The 18,632-nt window shown below is 47.5% G+C and overlaps 1 protein-coding gene across 1 annotated transcript in view; it reads right to left on the bottom strand.

The window, feature by feature from the left end:
* Window positions 1–18,632, bottom strand: part of PLXNA4 (plexin A4) — a 443,814-nt gene that overhangs the window by 89,114 nt on the left and 336,068 nt on the right. Inside the window, exons 7-8 of the mRNA XM_009882970.1 lie at window positions 18,356–18,455; window positions 15,914–16,028 (exon numbers count right to left, since the gene is read on the bottom strand). Coding sequence (XP_009881272.1) covers window positions 15,914–16,028; window positions 18,356–18,455 — 215 coding nt within the window. The remainder of the gene's footprint in view (window positions 1–15,913; window positions 16,029–18,355; window positions 18,456–18,632) is intronic.

Genomic DNA, 18,632 nt, shown 5'->3' on the forward strand with positions numbered 1-18,632 from the left:
CAGTGCCTTTTGGTGGTTTCTTCGCACAGGTAGAGGTCTGGGTACCCAAAGCTGCGATGCAGAAGGCTGTGTTCAAAGCCTCACTAATTTGCACAGCTTTAGTTAGGGTTTTGCACTGCTTCTTCACAGTACAATCAGACAATTGCAAGCTGTCAAATTCATGTATTCTACGAAGCTATCAACTCTTTAGGAAATTACTGCAGCATTTGCCTGGCTAATCCAAGGCAGTTTGATATAAAATGGGATCCTTTAAAGAAACGCTACAACATGCTACAAAACATAAGCATGCCATATGCACAGATCACGCTGTCTCGATCACTTGTGAGTGCCTGGCTGTCCCCTCTTTTAAGTCTTTTCAATTCCTAGGTGCCAAGAGAAAGCTTGTGCCCTCTTTTTCTTCTCTGCCCCATGTTTGGCACACTGCCTGCTCTCTGTAGAGCACCACGGTACCAAGATGGTGCAGCCACCCTGTCCAGTCCAGAGAGCAACACCATTTGAGCCTGTCCTTCCCAACATTAAAGTCAGATCCAGTCGGCGCGAGCAGAGACAGGGAATTTACGTACAGAGGTGCATGCTTAATCTGTAAGTGTGGGCAAGGGACGGCAGGGGGAAAATGGCTGATCAAGGGCTGGAAAGTAAGGAAAGGGACAGAAAGGCTCAAAAGTGGAATTTATGGCTTATGAAAGCCTGGGAGCTCGTTAGAGCAGATGGTGGAAACATCTTACTGAAGCAAATAGCTTAGGAAGATAAAGAAATGGATTAGACATGTAACATCTGCAGTTACACCAACGAGGAATAGAATTACAGGAGCCATCAATCATCACACTGCGGGTGTGAGCCGATCCATGGCCAAGGGCTGGAAGAAAATCCAGTAATCACCCAGCGCGTCACTGCAGTGAAGTTCAGAAGCCTTCCTCAGTCCCCCAGGTCTGTCTGTCCTAGTGGGGATGCCAGACTGAAGACCCCTTTGGAGCAACCTGATTTCTCGTCTGCACTTATAGGGTGATGCTAATGGTGTAAGTACTCAACTGCTGCTGATGGACTTCAACTTGCTTTGCTCATGATAACACCAGAACCAGGACAGCCAAACACGCAGTCACCGGAGCTGGATGGAGGTAATCTGTCTTAGGTCTGGTGGCCATTTGTCTGGGCTAATCTGGCACAAGGTCCAGCTTGAGAAATGCTACCAAGGACTGAGGCTTAATAGGCCATCATGTTAACCTGGTGTAAGGATTGGAGGTGGCAAGCCCATGAGGTACTGCATTGCAGTGATGTCTTGGGCATCCTGGTGCTGCGCAGCACTTCAACAAGCAAGGAGGTGTGAGGAGGGTCAAGGAAGCAGAGTATATGAGCAGTGGAAGATGCCTTATATCTCATCATGCACAAGACACAACCAATGTGGAAAGAGGCTGTGTCCCACCCCCAGGAGTGCTTGAGGACCAACACTCTCTGCTCTTGTTGTTGTCCTGTCCCATGATGAAAAGTCCCCAGGGAAATAGTAATGCTGAAACGCAATGGATAAAGTGGCATAGAAGTGTTGGTTTTCGCAAAAGGGCAGTCTAGAAAGACTTTCCAACCTTGAGTCCAATGATCCCACTCTATCAAGGCACACCAGTGTTAAGGCTAGCTGCAGGGTGAAGTAGCTACTCAGCGTGAGAAAGTGAGGTGTAATCTAACCCTGGGTGACTTAAACCTATAAAAACCCAGAGGGCAGGAGAAGGTGGTGGTCTAAGCTATACTAAAACAATACTGAGAGTTTCCAGTTCTGATCATGCCAGCAGATACCATGTATAAATACTGTTTGGGACTCCATGGCTTCAACACCCCCTGAATCTTCCCCTTCACCTGCCCAACGTGTCCTGAGGCCTCTGAATCAGCTCCCTCCCTCTGTCTCCTGGCATAAGACAAGACCTTGGCAACATCATCTTCATTTTTTTTCTGCCCAGCAATAGGAGTTGAGAGAGATGCATTGGCAGAGTGAATCAGTGGGACAGGACAACGGGAAAGCCCTATCTGCCACTGAGCAGCCATTTCCCAAGAGTGGGCATTTTGCTTGATGTCTGTCAAACAGAAAAGCCTCTGAAGGAGGCTGGAGGATGGGGGTTGGAGATAGTCCACTATGTTACCTGCAGGCCAATCCCAGCTCTGCAGGCTGGTCTTTCTTGTCTAGCTTTATCCCTTCCCCCCCCACCACTGGTGCTGTAACCTTTCCGATAACACTTGTTTCAAGTTCATTAACAAGCAGTGATTGCGGCAGCCCCAAAACAGGATTCGTTTGCATATAAAAAGCTTTGCAGTGCTGTGAGGAAGTTCATTATAGATAATTGAAGAGGCAAGCGCCATAAAGAGGAAATCCTCCCAATGTGGCATTATCTGATTGACCTAATGTTCTTTCTAATTGAAACAGGGAGGGAAAAAAGGCATTTTCCTTGGGTGATGCACTGCATAAAACCTCAGAGCTTGGACTGGGTTCTGGGTTTGAATTCAAAAGGAGTACTCGTTTTGCAGCCTGTGTCAAGCCCTACCCGGTCAGCTTTGGGTGCCTGGTCAAGTTTATGTTTTTGAGGGTAAAATATCAACCTGGTCAAAGCACCCCCTGCAGCAGGACCCAAGTAGAAGAGACCTTAAAAAAAGAGTTATCTGGGGCATTTTCTAGCAGAGGTAGTTTCCCTTCACCCTTCTTCTGCGATAGACATCACCAAGGCTGGAAGACCACGGTCTTCACATGATGCAGGGAAATAAAAACATCCACTGCCAACAATTGTACCAAGGAAAGGCACAATCCCAATCCTTTTGTCTTTGGTATATAATAAATAAAGCTTTTCTGCCAACTCTAATGGGAGATGGTTCAGATTCCAGCGGAGCTAAAATCCTGTTTAATCTGTACTAGGGCAACACCTTTGAAAGCAGACTCTTGTTGATTAATTTTATGTGTGTAGCTTCATTCTGTTCCTTAAATGCTTTCAAATGAGTCAGTCTCTTTAAAATAATATCCTCCACCTTTGCCAATTACTCGTATCTGCAGCGATGCACGCCTCAAATCACCAAATTTTGCCAGTTATCAAGTCAGAGAGCTTTTGCAGTGAAAACACCACATGAAATGGGCTGTACTCATTGGGTCGATGGTAGTTTAATTTTCCTTATTTATAACTCCTCGTAGAATGCCTGCAAATGTGTTTTGCTGTAGCTTGCAGAAATAATGGAGTCTCAGAAATATGAGAACCCTTTCTCTCGTTTTCTCTCACATATGTGTTATGGCTCTTATCACAGCAATACCTGAGTGAATCCCCAGTGAGAGCCATCATGAGAATTCTGCTGAAGAGGGTGATGAAACCTCTCACAGGCTGTGTGGTCTTAGCCCTGAACTAATTAGTTTGGTTCCTTTATGGTCCGTCATACATATACAGTTACAATTTCATGGTATTTTCCAGTCAAAGCTGGAGACTGACCACAGACTCTGAATTATCATCCTCTCCTAGGGATGAAGTTTGTAGGGATCTTGCACAGTCTTGTGATATTGCATGGGGTTTCTCCTAACCTTATTTTGCACAGTTGCACGCTCTGTCTCTATTTATGGTCAGGATCAGGAGCCCAAGTCTCATCAAAGTGTTTTCTGTTTTCCAAATGAAAATAGATGTACCTAATGACACAACCATCTACTATTTTTGCCATCTATTTTGAATGATAAGCATCCTACATTATAACAGGTAGAATGTCCCTAAGGGTTTACCACAATGACACATCCACCTATCAAGTCTCCACCTTACATTGGTGTCCCAGTTCACTTGTCTTCCCCTGTGCATCTCTTGTCATCCAGAGCATTCAGGTGAGGGAATTTTTCCTACCCTTCCTTCATATTGCTCCTTCACAATCCCTGGTAGCATTGACTGGATCTCCACTGTGTACAGAAGTAAACTAGAGCTCCCCTATTGCTGACTGCATTGTAGGTGTGTTTGGCAAGTTAAACTCAACTCTTGGCAACAGATTCTTCCTTTCCCAGAACAGTAAGAGTCCTCTCCATTCAGGACCAGACATAGCCATCACCACTTCCTCCACTACTCATCTCAAAGCACCCAGCTCCTCTTTTCTCCTGCCATCAAAATCCATTTCTTCATCCTCAACTTCAGGGTGGGTTTTTTTTAAGACTTTCTTTTCAATATCCCTCATTCAGCAACCACCTTTGTGCCTTATCCAAGCCATCTTGTCCAAAAGGAACACGATCACAAAGTGAACCTAAGTGAGGACCATAACTTACTCAATCAAGCCCTTTGGGATCCCACAAAAAATGATACTCAGATTGTTATTTTCCCACATATTATGTAAATACAACACATCCTTTGTTCGTCTGCACTGCTGAGATGCAATGTACCATTTTTCCTGTGTCCCCTATGGCTTTCTCACCCTCCCACTTGGTGCTGTAATCAAGTCAAGAGGGTAAGATATGAGAGACAGAGACTGAGTCTTTGTAAAGATATCTAGACCACAGCATCTGGATGTTCTGTTAGTTAGATTAGATTAGATTAAAAAACATTGAAAACCAAAATGAAACAGAAAAAGAGAAAGAAAATGAATGGAAGGAATGAGAATAAAGAAGGGGAAAACAGGAAAACAAAACAAAACAAAAAAAGACTTTTTTTTTTTTTGTGGCCATTGACTTTAGAGGAATCAGTTTTTGCCTGGATAAAAAACAGGGAAACAGCTAGTTGGCAGATGAGAGGCAGCAGGGACTGCCTGGAACACATTGCCTGAACTTCTCTCTCACACCTCAGCACGGTCACCAGAGGGCAGGGCTGTGACACCACCTGAGCAAAATCAGATGCTTGTTTAGCAGCTACCCTGCACTACTGCAAACAGAGGCCTTCAGGCTCCAGGGCTGACAAGAAGGTTTCCTTCCATGAATCACTTTTAAACTCTTGCACAGCTTCCCAGCCTCAGGAAAATCTGGAGAAGGAAGCAGCAAGGAGCTTGGCGTTCCCAGAGCGGGAGGGGAAGGGGTGAGTTACGGTCCACGTTGTGTTTACATTATTACACCACTAATTCTCAACATCATAAAATTATATTTAAAATTTACACGAATGGTGCCAGGGAACGTTATTAGGTTATAAAGTGGAATCAGGTCAATGCTTTGTAGGCAGGATTCCAAGCTCCATAAATTTCTGGATATACTTCCCCCAAATTTACATCGGCACCAGCAGCGAGCAAACCGGCTACAAAAAGGCTCACCCGGTCAAAGTATTTTTTAATGCACCATATATTTTATCTGCACTTCTTAAGTTTACAATGTTGTTAGTCTGATTGATGGTGCGCTTATTTATTGCCACAGCAAAAGTAATAATATATGAAGAAAATGCTCAGAACTTTAAAGGCAGCTGATGAAGAGAAATCGGCAGGATTTATGGGAAGTGTAAACATCTGCAGAGACAACAAAAGAATAATTGAGTCCTTGCATCGCTGTCACTTCTGGTGTCTCCTTTCTAGTTAAGAGTCTTCCATGCACTCTGGAGTAAGTATCAGCTCTCTTTTGTCAAATATTGCCAGTGATTCTGGCGCTTGGGAAAAGGTGGTTGCCCTGGATGTTGGTGCTCAATCTGTAGAAGAGATTTGGCCCTGTTGAAGCTCTGTGCGCTCTAGCAACTATATACTTCAATGGTGGCTTGCACAGATTAGTGTACAGATACCATTGCTGGAGGAAAGGAGACCAACCGATTGATAGCAGATCATTAGCTTAGTTGCCACAGCCTCCTGGGTCCCTGGCTTCAGTGTTGTGAAGGTTGGAGAGCGATGAGCGATGTTGACCACCAGAGAGTGGATACTCGATAAGCAGAACTGAAATGAAGATAACTAACTCCTCTCACGTGGCTCGCTGCTGAATCCCGTTGATCCGGAGCAAAGTGACTCCCCCAAGGCCACACAGGCAGTGCTGGGAAATGACCCAGCTCCGCTGAGAGCTCCATGCCAACCTAAGACTATTCGGCCTCTGAAGTCAGTCCACACATCTCTGCTGATCAACATTAATGATTTTACCCTCCTTTAATTCTTTATTAATAGAGTCTTTCTCAGCTGGTCCATTATTTCATAAGGATCAAGGTCAGGCTGCCATAATTATTCAAGCACCGCATTTATCCTTTTTAAGCGGAGACACAACGTTAGCTTTCTTTCAGCCCTTTGCTGCTTTGATACACGCTCAGAAGGAAAAGTAATGATCCGGAGAGCAGGAGCCTTCTGGTCACTGGATGAAGGGAGTGGACTAGTGACAAAAATAGTAGATGATTGTGCCATTAGGTACATCTGCTCAAAGGAGAGGGGCTACTGGAGATGTGCAGGCAGTCTCGGTTCTGGTGTTTCCCGAGTAACTGCCTGGTTTTGAAATGATAAGAAATATGAATGTCTGCATTGAGGAAGGTGGTATATATGCAAGAGACAAGATGACCGTGTATTTACTTGGCCAAAGTCTGTCCTTTTGTTAAAGGAAAACCCTGGTTAAGTAAGGCAGCCCTTCAGAATAACACACATAATAAAACTGGGTTGTGCAAAGCCAAGGAAAGCACAGGGCAGAGCACAGGCAGCTTATAAAGCAGTAATGAATTTCTTCTCTAATTATTACTGTATAAATCTCCATCCTTCTGCCTCGCCAGCCTTCTGTCCTTCTGTAAGGACTTCCATCTGAAGTTCACAAGACCTTTCATGTGTGTCAAAGCACCGTACATCTATGCATGGCTCCCCAGCAGCCCAATGAAGCTGCAATTTTTGAGCATTACAATAATACCCCTTACTGCTCATCCATGTAGGTAGCAATGACATTGACATGTCATTCCTCAACAAAGCTAAGTTTCCTATACATCTGTGCCAACAAATGGGTTTGCAGGTGTAAGGGACAGTATCCAACCAAGTTTCACTCAGAAGTGACAGGGAGTCTCATGACAACATTCTCGTATGGGTATTTCTGGTGCCTAACAAGGGTTGAGTTCAAGCTGTGGAGATTCCTCTCAAGAGAGTACTGAAAGTTTGTATCTTCTCTAAAACTGCCTGTTTTTACAAAGTTAGTAGGAACTTGGTATCTCTGAGAGCTCCAGACTTCAGCCCAACTGCACCAAGAATGGCGAATGAGTTCAGAAGCCAAGAGGAGACAGAGTAACTGATGGACCGGAGGTGCACACACAGGCCATGTTGATGCAATCCTGCTTCCTTTGGAAACCAGGACAGAAGCCCAAAGAGTCATAATGCTTTGGCTTCCACAGTGGGAAGGTCAAGACCATGATATCATGGCTTTTGTCACCCTCCCCCTCACTGAGTTCCATGACAGCATGAGATAACATCCAAGCCAAAGCAAATGGACTCATGCTCAAAGACAAGGCGGGAAAGGAGGGTCTGGGATCAGCCTCCTGCAGATGCCCCAAGCAGGGCGGGAGACACATTCCAGCTTCACCTCTTATCTGCAGCTTCAACATCCTGAGAACATTTGTCCTTGGCCAGGTCCCAAAAATTCACATGTCCCAAATCAGTGAATGCAGTTGATGCTACAATGGAGAAAAGCAAAATCTTCCTGCTTCAGAGCCAGGCCATCCCCCTGGGCTAAGTCTGAATGGGGAATTGCCTTTCCTCCCTCAAACTGCAGGGCGCCATACAGATCCTAGCAGTCCTAACAGATGTCAAGATAGCCAGAAAATCCTGTAGCCCCTTGAAGCATTACAATGACATTGCAGTGAGCCAGTGCATTCAAAACAACATAAGCTCTTCCCGCTGTTATTTCAAGGGTGCTGTGTTGGTGGGGAAAGACGAATATTACCCTGTTGCATTCTTAGATCACCCAGTCCTGCGGGATAAATAATCAAAGATGAGCAGCCCAACCGTTATGAGTAACATTTACCAGGGACGTGGTGTTGACTGTCAGATGCATCTTACATCTCCATTCAAACTAATCATAGAATCATAGAATCATGATGACCTAAATCCAATTTAGGTTGGAAAGGACCTTGAAGATCATCGAATTCCAACCCCCCTGCCATGGGCAGGGATACCTCCCACCAGCCCAGGTTGCCCAAGGCCACCTCCAGCCTGGCCTTGAACACCTCCACGGATGGGGCCTCAACAACCTCTTGGGGCAACCTGTGCCAGTGCCTCACCACCCTCAGAGTGAAAAACTTCTTCCTAATGTTTAATATAAACCTGCCCTCTTCCAGTTTATAGCCATTCCCCCTTGTCCTGTCACTACATGCCCTAGTAAAAAGTCCTTCCCCAGCTCTCCTGTAGGCCCCCTTTAGGGACTGGAAGGTCACAATAAGATCTCCCCAGAGCCTTCTCTTCTTCAGGCTGAACAGCCCCAACTCTCTCAGCCTCTCCTCATAGCAGAGGTGCTCCAGCCCTCAGATCATCCTCGTGGCTCTCCTCTGGACACGCTCCAGCAGGTCCCTGTCTTTCTTATGTTGGGGACTCCAGAGCTGGATGCAGTACTCCAGGTGGGGTCTCACAAGAGTCGAGTAGAGGGGCAGAATCACCTCCTTTGACCTGCTGGCCACGAGCAGGTCAAAGGAGCTCCCCGAGCTGCTCCTAGAAATTACATGAACAGGTCCTGATGAGTCACTCACATGGTGACTGGAGAAGCTAAGCTCTGGGAAAACAAGATGTGTATTAAGGTAGGATGAACTGCTCACAGGGAGGTTTTTTTCCATCAGTTCTCAGTTTCCGTTGTGATTTGGTTGGAGGCCTCAACCAGGACAGACAAAATGGAGCTGCCCTGCACCAGGACAGATTTCCTGCACATCCACCACCATAATAATCAGAAATCCTGCTAAAAGTTACTGCAGAAATCAAACAAGTTACCAGCCTTTTCCCCTGCCAGCTGGATGACTGCAGGGCAGAAAAGCTCAGAGATGGCAGAAGGTACCCAAAAATAACAGAGGCAGCCACTTCACGCACAGACTTTCCATATTTTTCTTCACCTCAGTGCAAGTCAGTATGACTTGTGAACAACAGCACATTATCTAATTTGTTGGTACATGCTCAAAGACTTCTTATGAACAGTCCCCCAGTGCAAGACGACAGCTCCAGGTACTAAGTACTCTACAAGCAGCTATTAACAGCAAGTGCTTACCCAAATCAGGAGAGGGTGTGAGAGAAACAGGGGCACAGAAAGGTGAACGTGTCCAGGCCAACTCAGAGCCAGGAATAAAGCTCTCATCTGCTGAAATAAAACCCGTGGCCTCATACACTACCTGATACTGCCTCTGAGAAGTATTTGTATGTTTAATTTCCTCTCATTATCTGAAGCACGCCCTCTGAAGAGGATGTACCCACTACACGATACATCTCCATTTCTTGGAAAGGGCTGTAACAATGGATGAGGGCTGAAATGCCAAACCACTAGGAGCCCCGAGCCACAGCTGGATCCAAACCATCAGCTACAGCCTCCTCCCACATTATCCCTGCCTTCCCCTGGACAGGATGCCGACAAGACTGAACTCCACCACACGTGCTTGGAAACACTTCTAAGAGCTAAATAGATGATAAACACCAAACCCCCATGCTGCGTAAAAGCAGGTGCCATGAAATGCATGCATCACTCCGCCAGATCCCATCTGCATGGGGTGGCTGCTCCTGCCCGCAGCAGCTGCCTGTCTAGAGCTGCTCCTGATCCTCTCGCCTTTCCTGCTGGTCCCCTTGCCTGCTCACAGCACTCGAAGGCAGCAGGTTGCCTGCGGTTGCCATAGAAACTACACCTCGCACCCTCCCCTTAATGATAGACAGGTGCCAGGATAAGTGAGCGGATAACCGGCAAGCGGAGAACGATTCGGCGCTCTGGTATTGGCCTCGCTGCCACTGTCATTAGAGTCCCTGAGAAATGAGAGAGACATTAATTTGAGCAGAGATGGGTTTTCTCTCCTCCCTGTGCTGATGCTTCCAGCAGCCGCCTCTCTGGCCGGGTTAAGGGAGGCTGGAAACGGGAGCAGGAGGGAAACTGAGCAGTTACCACAGCAACAGCTGAAGATGCATCACCAGAAGGTTTGTCCATGCAAAGGAGTAAAGAGTCAACCATGCTCATGCTCACCTGATGGCCCAGAAGGTCTTCTACTCCCTCCCCAGTGCAGCCACCCAGGCATTTCCACCGGGGTGCGTTTTGGGAGGAGGTGAGCACTGTGCCTTCCTTCTACACCTTGCAAAGAGAACAAAGCAGGACATCTGGGGGCTCTGAAAACCTGTCTGCTTTTTCAGACCTTGGGGCAAAGCCCTCCCTGAGCTAGTCTGAGATGCACCAGCAGGGTGGGGAAGGGCCTACTGGGTTTACTACAGACAAAGCCCGTGATGAGGAGATGTGGGCATTATCCCTTCAGAATAGAATAGAAATAGAAACAATGGAATGGAATGGAATGGAATGGAATGGAATGGAATGGAATGGAACGGAACGGAACGGAATGGAATGGAACGGAACATTTTCAGTTGGAAGGGACCTATAACAATCATCTAGTCCAACTGTCTGACCACTTCAGGGCTGACCAAGAGCTAAGGCATCATATTTAGGACATTGTCCAAATGCCTTTTAGATGTCTGCCAGTTCAGGTTGACCTGTCATTATCCCTTCCTGCCCTCTTCCCCCTGCCCTTCTTCCCTGTTTCCCAAAAAAACCCATCCCCAAGAAGGACAAGCAGCCGGTTAGAGCTAAATCAGTGCACTGCACTTCAGAGGCCGCTGGTAGAGCTCTTCGTTCGGCACGAGGCACAAGCAAGCACTGGGCAAAGCAGCACTCCACTCCTCGGCAGCTGCTCGCCAGCATGCAGCTCATACGGCTTTCTATCGCTTTTGACAAATTAATATTTGAAGCAGTTGTTTCTTTTATGTGGGCTTTACTGTCATTAGCACGTACAACGCGACATAAAACACTTTGGTGCGAGATCTTTTCTTCTGTTCTCTTTTTAGGCAGCAGATGAAAATCCTTTTAATAAAAAGCTTGTTTGGGGGAGGAAGAAAAACACACACACAGGCAAATCGGCTGAGCAGGGAAAGATGAAAACCTCCTTCAAGGTAATTAAATGATTATGTATCTTTTAAACCCAGCGGATAACAGATTTGTTATCAAGGCTTGCTTTTGGCTTTTGCCATTTTTTTTTTCCCCGTCTCTTTCCCCCTCACAAAGCTACAATCCTTGCAAGGCCCGGAACAAGATAGTGTTCATCTTAGAGAAAAAGGCGGCATAAAAGAAGACATAATCCTTTATCCCATCAACTCAAGTAGGCCACCCCAGCTTACCCAGTCTGTGAAACACTGACATGAAAACTACCCCGCTGGATCACAGCAGGTCTGTACAAAGAAAAGACGGCCGATGCAATCGTGTGTATTGGGTAACAGACATCAGGAGAGACAGTTGCTATTTCTGCACCTCCTATCACACCAGAGGCCCTCAACCATTTCACTCCTCTGTGCCTCTGTTTCCCTCTGCTACTTTTTGACTGTCTTACCTGTTTAAAGAAGAAAATGACTGAGCTCTCTTACTTGGTGATTGTGTCAGGTAAGTAAGGGTTGATTTCACAGTGTGTTGGGCTGCAGTGCAATACTTTGTGGTGCAACACTAAGCCCTACACTATGACTTTAGCTACGGACAACAACAAATGTCAAAAGCAGAGACAGGATGGTCAAGCAAAAAAAATAGAAACTTGCCCGGCTCCCCTCTATCTTTGAAACTAATTCTCTCCACTTCTGCCACCAGCTATCTTTGGGAAAAACAACACCACCAATCCGCTTTAGTATTTAAATGTCTTTTTTCTTTTTCTTTTCCTCATTCTTTCCCTTCCTGCCCTCCATAGCAATAATATCAGCTCCCCTTTATAAAGCAAGAAGTCACTCAGTATATTTCAAGCTCGTGGACTTGCCTTTCGAAAACCTGCTGTAAAGGGAAATTATACGCCAAGGTGAAGCATTTCTGCCGCAAATCATCCAGAGACGTAGTCAACCCTATTTGATTGAGTTCAGTGCCATAATCATAAATACTCTTGCTTTATGACCATGCTGGATTTCATCACCAGGAGCAAACACGGGCTTTCCCAAGGCTCCCAAACTAGTTGATTCAGCTGTACTATGAGCAGAGCTGATTCACTGAGCAACTGACAACTGACAGGTAAGAAAATTGTGACTCCTTGTTGATGGTGAGAGATGTGACTTTTCTGTCCTTTCTCCATCTCTGGTTTAGTTTTGCCAAGTGGTGATAGGACAGCTGCCCTGTCCCAGCTTGGGTCTGGCTCATCACAGCTATCTACCATGCGATTCAGAGGCCCCCCTGAATGATAGATCACAGGCTATCCAGATAGAAACAGCATTTTGCCTTCTGGACAGCACGGGTCATGGCCAAGACCTTTCAGCTGTCCCACTGGATCAGTCTCAAATTCATCCTGCACTCTGCATTAACCAGCAGCTCATAATACAAGGGAAAAAAATAAGTTAAAAACCCGGGATCCTCTCAGAGCACATGAAGAAGACCTGAAAGGAAGGCAGGTGAGCCCATGGGAATCCAGAAACTGGGGAGATGTACCAAGGAAATGATGGAGTCAGATGTATGCAAGGGCACAAGCCTCCCTTCAGAGTGCTCCAGGCTGGTCCAGGGGTGATGGGTACCAGCCCAGTCAGTCCATTTGCAGCTCAGGCCATCTGGAGAGTGGGAGGCCTCAGCCCACACGATGGCAAGATGCTGCACAGGCAAAGGGAGGGAAAAAAATCACCTGGAGGTGGGTGTATCAGCAAAGAGAAGGTAAAGGCTGTAGTGTGGGGGAGGGGAGCAGGCTTGGCATGCCAGCAATGTTGATTACAGAGGGAGGGAGTTTCTGGCACTAGTCCATATGACAGAGTAACACCAATGTCTGTTTGCTTGGCAAAGAGTCTCTTGGTGCAATCAGACCATACAATCCTGGAAGCCAGCCATGCTAATCTGCTCAGCAGACTCATGGAAGGACTGCAAATGGGATGGTCCAACCACTCCACGCTGGTATTACAGTTTTCCATCGGTACCTCCTCAAGACTTACTGATTTAGCAGGTACTCATGCCTGGATGGGAGTGAACACACCCCACCCTCATCCTCCTGGGGTCCAAGTGCTTGTAGAGGAAAGGATGGAAAGGAGCATTACAGTTGGAGATGGAAGGCCAGTAAAAAAAGAGCCACACAAAGTGATGGTATGTTTTGAGCACTACTGAAGATGCTATTGGGATGGCCGGAAATGGACCTCTGTCCTGTCAACCTTTTGAGTCATGTTATGTCACTGGGAACCGGGTGAAAGTCTGGATGGGCAATGAAGAGCCAGGTTTGGCTTTAAGATACCAAATAGTTTCTATTGTTCAAAGTAGGGATGGGTCTAGGGCAGAAAAGGAAATAATTAATGATGAAAGTACAAAATAGACAGTGGAAATTCCAGTGAGAGAGATGAGTCAGTGAGGAGATGGCTTCTCAAGAGAAGCGTGGGAGATACACGTATTTATTCAAAGTGCCATTTGACAAAACCTTTCTGGCCGCAGAGCAAATGTAAATTTGTGTTTGTCAGAATGCACTTGTGATGCCATCCTCCCCAGCCCTAGTGTCCTTGAGGGCCACAAATGCACAGACAGCAATGAGAAGGACCCTGAAGATACAGGGCATTTCCCACCCTGTCAGGCAAAGACCTGTCTCTGAAAGTTTTGATTTTTGCATGGCTATTATCCTTGCAGACATTGTCCGGTTGTTCCAATGATGAGAAGTGTTTCTTCTGTGCAGCAGACATCAAAACCAGCTCCTGAGCTGAGCAGCTGAGTGCCAAATGTTGTCTCCTGTGAGTTTGTGCCTAGACACGGTTTTGCTGCAGAAGCCAAGAGGGCTCCCACCCTCATTAGCAATGACCAACATAGCATAAATGTGACACATGATACAATCATTGTCTTGTAGATCAACAGTTGTCTTCTAAGGTCAGGTTTGTGTCTATCCCTACTACCATGCAAATCACACACGGCAGTTTTGCAAGATCAGAAGGGGGGAAACTTGAAGCTCAGAAGGAAATTCTCTGTTAAAGGAGATAGAAGAGAGAAAGAGCAATCTCTACTGACAGACAAAGCCCCCCAGACTGGAGTTGTCCCCTAGTCTGAAGATGATGCCTTTCAGAAAGAAACCCAATGAGAGGTAATAAAGCAGCAATGGAAAAGGTGTGCTAAAATGGGCAGATCTGGAGATGACAATGAGTCTACCGCCTCCTCCCCAGTTCTGCAGCTCAAGACCTTGGCAGAGATAGAGTAAAGACCAGGGGCTGTGCCATCCCCAGTCCCTTCCCTAAGGAACTGGGAAGACACAGAGCTTTTAATGACCTCTTTTCTGATGGGAGCAAGTATAAGAAACACCAGGGATGTGATAGGGGTTGAGGGAGGAGGAGAAACACTGTGATTTGTAGGCACTTCGCTTTGGGCAGGGTGCTGGAGGAGAGAAGAGGTGAGAACTGGGAAGGTGAATCCGGTGCTTGGCACATGAGACACACCAGAGGAGTCTACCAGAGGAGATAAGCAGTGGCATTGCACAGCGGGAAGCTGAGACAAAGCGTCCCAGGCAATGTCACCTGAGCAAGAGGTTGAGGTCCCTCCGGTTCCTGAACTGGAAGGCACAGAGACCTGTGGCCAGCAGGACTGGTCAAACTCTGTCAAGGCTCCACGCGAGGGAATGGGGCTTGTCCGGTTGGGACAGCCTACCAGAAGGGCTGAACCCCGGGCTGCCTTCCTGCACCACTTCACCACTAAGGGGAGGGTGTGGAGCCCTCCAGCTCCTCAGCAAGTTTTCCAGCAGGTTTACAGCAAATTCTGAATCCTGGTAGATGAAGAACTGGCAGCCTCCCTGCTCATGAATATTTATGTTCTGTCCCAATGCCATAGCAGTTCAGGATGTCTGCACCTCAACCAGCACATATGTGACATCTCAGGCAGCACATAACGAAGGGGTGGGAGGAAATGGGGGATGCCATAGGTGTGTGAAGACACTACACCTGTGTCATTCGGTCCAGCAAACTGCCTTGTGGGGGCATGGGCTGGGGGTGGGTGAGGGAACACGTTAGAGACACCAGACCCAGCAGCAAGTGCAGGGAGCAGTGGGGATTTCATCCTCCAAATGCAATAGACATTGCCGGAGACTCCAGCAGCAGCCGCCTCTGTGCCAGGTGGTTCGGCAGATATCAGATCTCTTAATGGGTACTGGTCCCTTGGGCCAGGCAAACAACGAGCTGTCTCAGGTCATTTACCAGACAGGCCAGGATGCTTTCAGACCATTCCTGACCAGGAAGTAATTAAGTGGCTTCCTATTTGTATTCTCCCGAGCTCCACTTGTCTGCAAGTGCTCATTAGTTACAATACGAGCCAGACAGCGTTTGCAGCACAGCAGCCAGCTCTGTATTAAGCCCCAAGGTCCAGTTCAGCTCAGCGACTGGCAATGAGGCATTCCCCAGCCTCATCTGGAGGCAGTTGGATGCACTGGCCATTAGGCACCAAACCGATGAAGGCACAGAGGTGCTCGAAGCATAGCTGAAATCCACTGACACTGTGGAGGTAGCCCTAAATCCTCCCCAGATCTTGGCAGCCTCTCTGCTTAGAGGCAACCTCCTTTTCTCCTGGAGGAGGTGCATGTCCGGTATTTCCCATCCCTCCCAGTTCCTTGGTACTGGGAGCTTGCAGTGGCTCTCTGAGTATATGAAAGGGAGAGGGCAGGTTGCTGGGGACCTGCTGGAGAGGAGAGGAGAGGAGAGGAGAGGAGAGGAGAGGAGCTATCTGCAGAAGGAAAGGTGAGGGTCTCCTGGAGAGTAAGCAGAAGAGGGAGAGGGTGGGAGTGCTGGTGGAGAAGACTTCCTGGACTGTTGGTGTGACCCAGGCCAAAAGGTGACATCAGCCCTGAGCAGCCCACGTACGCGGCACATGCCCCGTGCCCCTGCCTACCTCGGGCAGCTTGACTCGTCCCTCCTGGAAGGAGCAGGAACTGGGGTCGTGAGTGCAGACGTGGCGGTACTTGCACCAGTGACACCGGTAAGGGCTCTCCACACATGACAAACACCTGGAGATGGAGAAAAAGAGTAGTAACTTGGCCAGCTGGGCCCCGTCAGCCAAAAGGACACACCTTGAGGCTGATAGTGTTTCTCAGCAGGCAATACAGCCCAGCAAACATTGCTTTTGCCACCACTGGCAGAAGGCCATGGGTTTTGCATTGACCCAACACTGTCAGGTCCCAGGATAATGCTGGACTTGCTGTGGCCTCAGATGGTTGGTTATCACTGTGATCACAAGTGTCTCATATTAATTAGATAATTTAGGTTGCATTCATGTGCTGGTAACTAGAGTAATAATAATTATTGTTAGATTTTGATTGCCTTGTTACAACTTTTAATCAGACTGTCAACAAAGTCTCAGCTTCATACATAAGAGGTGTTCCCCTTTTTGCCCATAACAAAATCCCAAGTGTAACAAAAAATATAAGATCAGGGGATGGGTGGAAACTGCTACAGCCTTGCTGCCTCCACACTGAACTGCACCAGTGCCCTGGGAGCTGCAAACACGTCGTGGGAAGGTGGCTAAGGGAAGGGCTGGTGGGTGGAGTGGTACCCATGGAGGGGAGTCCCTGTGCACCAGCAGTCCCAGCTGGTTAATCTTCCCACTCACACATGATACAGAGGCCAAACACCAACTGGGATGCACTGAGGGCAGAAAGCCAAGGATGAAGCAGGAAATTTTCTCCCCCTGTGTCCCACAGGCTTATTAATGTGACTTCTGCCCAGGGTGATGGGGTTCCTGCAAATATATTAACTCTCTTCTTCTTTTCTTCATCTCAGCAGAGATGTAAAGACAATTGTAGCAGCTGCTGAGGAAGCAGAGGGAACGTTTAGGAAGTCACCTACTCAGGGTTTAGGAAAGAGCCATTCCCTCCATCTTACAAGGTTTTGCTGTCCTATGCACCATAGACCCTATAGAGTGAGAGCTGCAAACACCTCTCCTGGCTGTGTTACCGCACTGACTTATACCTACATCGTTCTTTTTTTATTTATTTTTTTTTTTATTTAATACGATGTCTGCTCACCGGCAACCAAACTGAGCCATAACAAGCTTTTTGCACAAAACAAGCAGTGGATGGTAGCAACTCCTGATCACTCACGCTGTTGGAGATCTTCATGCAGCTGCAGGCTCTGAAGTACCTTGGAGGGGACTTGTAGGGGGGAAATTTTCCTGGCCCTTATGTGCCACTGGGTTTTTAATGGGCAGGAGTGAAAAATTTGCCTCCAAGCAGAGCTTGGCTGAGCCCAACAGGCAGACGCACACCCTCTCCCCTCTCTCTGTGAAATCTCGCTCAACTCCAATCCGCTTTCAGCTCTGGTACAGCGAGCTGTTCTTCAAATTGGTAACAAGTGCTTGCTCTGATACATCAAATTAAAAATGGATAGCGTATTATAGTTTGTCAAGTAAGAAACCAAAACATGCCATAAATATTTAACAGCACCATCTCTCCTGCTCTCCCCCCAACACTTGCTTTCTGACACTGTTTGTCAAAGCAGCAGGAACACGGAAATAGGATTTGCCTTTCCTTGTGAATTGCTGAGCCGCAGTAATTATCTGCTTTTGGCACTTCTGATGGCTCAGTGGTGGGGACAGAGCAGCTCAGCCTTGCTCAGGGGTGGATCAGCCTGTTGGAAGAGCATCTTTCTGCAGGAAGGCTGCAGACTCGCTCCGGTGGGGCAGCTCCTGAGCAGCCCTGGGTGCCAGATAAACCCTAGAATGGGGTGCACGGCAGGAAAGGAGCTCACAAGATGGAAAAGGTGGTCTGGAGGGAATTAGCTGGGTGTTCCCTGCTTGGTTGACATCATGCTGAAACCAGCAGCTCCTGTCTTTCCAGATCTGAGGGCCCAAGACCATGCTAACCACCTGGGGCAGGCTCCTACTGGTGGGATTGACAGCATGGAGGAGGGTTGGAGGTGCGTATGTGCAGGCAGGATCCAGCCATTCACAAACAACTTTTTAATAGGAAAATGAGGGGGTTATTTGCTGAGGTTATGACTCGCTTTTGACTCCCTTCCCTCGCATACTCCCACTGATGTGTTGCTCCTCTGCCTGAGGGACACAGGAGGATGTAGCACTCCCCAAGGCAATGCTTCCCTGCAAAGGATGCTTGTCATCAGAAAAAATGGTCACCATACTACTCTTGCTCTTCTCGGGAGAGATCCCACCATGCTGACCATCACCCAAGTGACCCTGTGTCACTGGTCACACCCTGGCCCTCCTGGTCACCTCCACACCTAACCAGCTTCCTGAGGGATATGTGCCCCAGAGAGCAGTGGGTTTTGTGGCAGATCCAGAGGTGGAATGAAAAGCAGGTATCAAAAGAAATTAACATACGAGTTGTGGACGCTGCAGTTGTAGAAGACGAAGCTGGTGCTGGCAAAGGTCATACCAGTTTCCTTGGACTTGAGCTGAAGCTGGACAATGTGATGATCTCCTGGCGAAAAAAATAGACACATCAGTGTGTGATTGCTTTGTTAGCCTAGTAAGCCCTGTTGCCCATGTCACCAGTATGAACCTGGAGCTGTCCCACAGTACCTTGGCTAGTCTGTCCTCAATAGCTGTAGGAAATGCATTAAAATCCTTCTAGAGCCTGGCTCTCCAACTGGTACAC

The sequence above is a fragment of the Charadrius vociferus genome, unplaced genomic scaffold (genome assembly GCF_000708025.1).
Source record: "Charadrius vociferus isolate BGI_N301 unplaced genomic scaffold, ASM70802v2 scaffold32, whole genome shotgun sequence".
Taxonomy (NCBI): Eukaryota; Metazoa; Chordata; class Aves; order Charadriiformes; family Charadriidae; genus Charadrius; species Charadrius vociferus.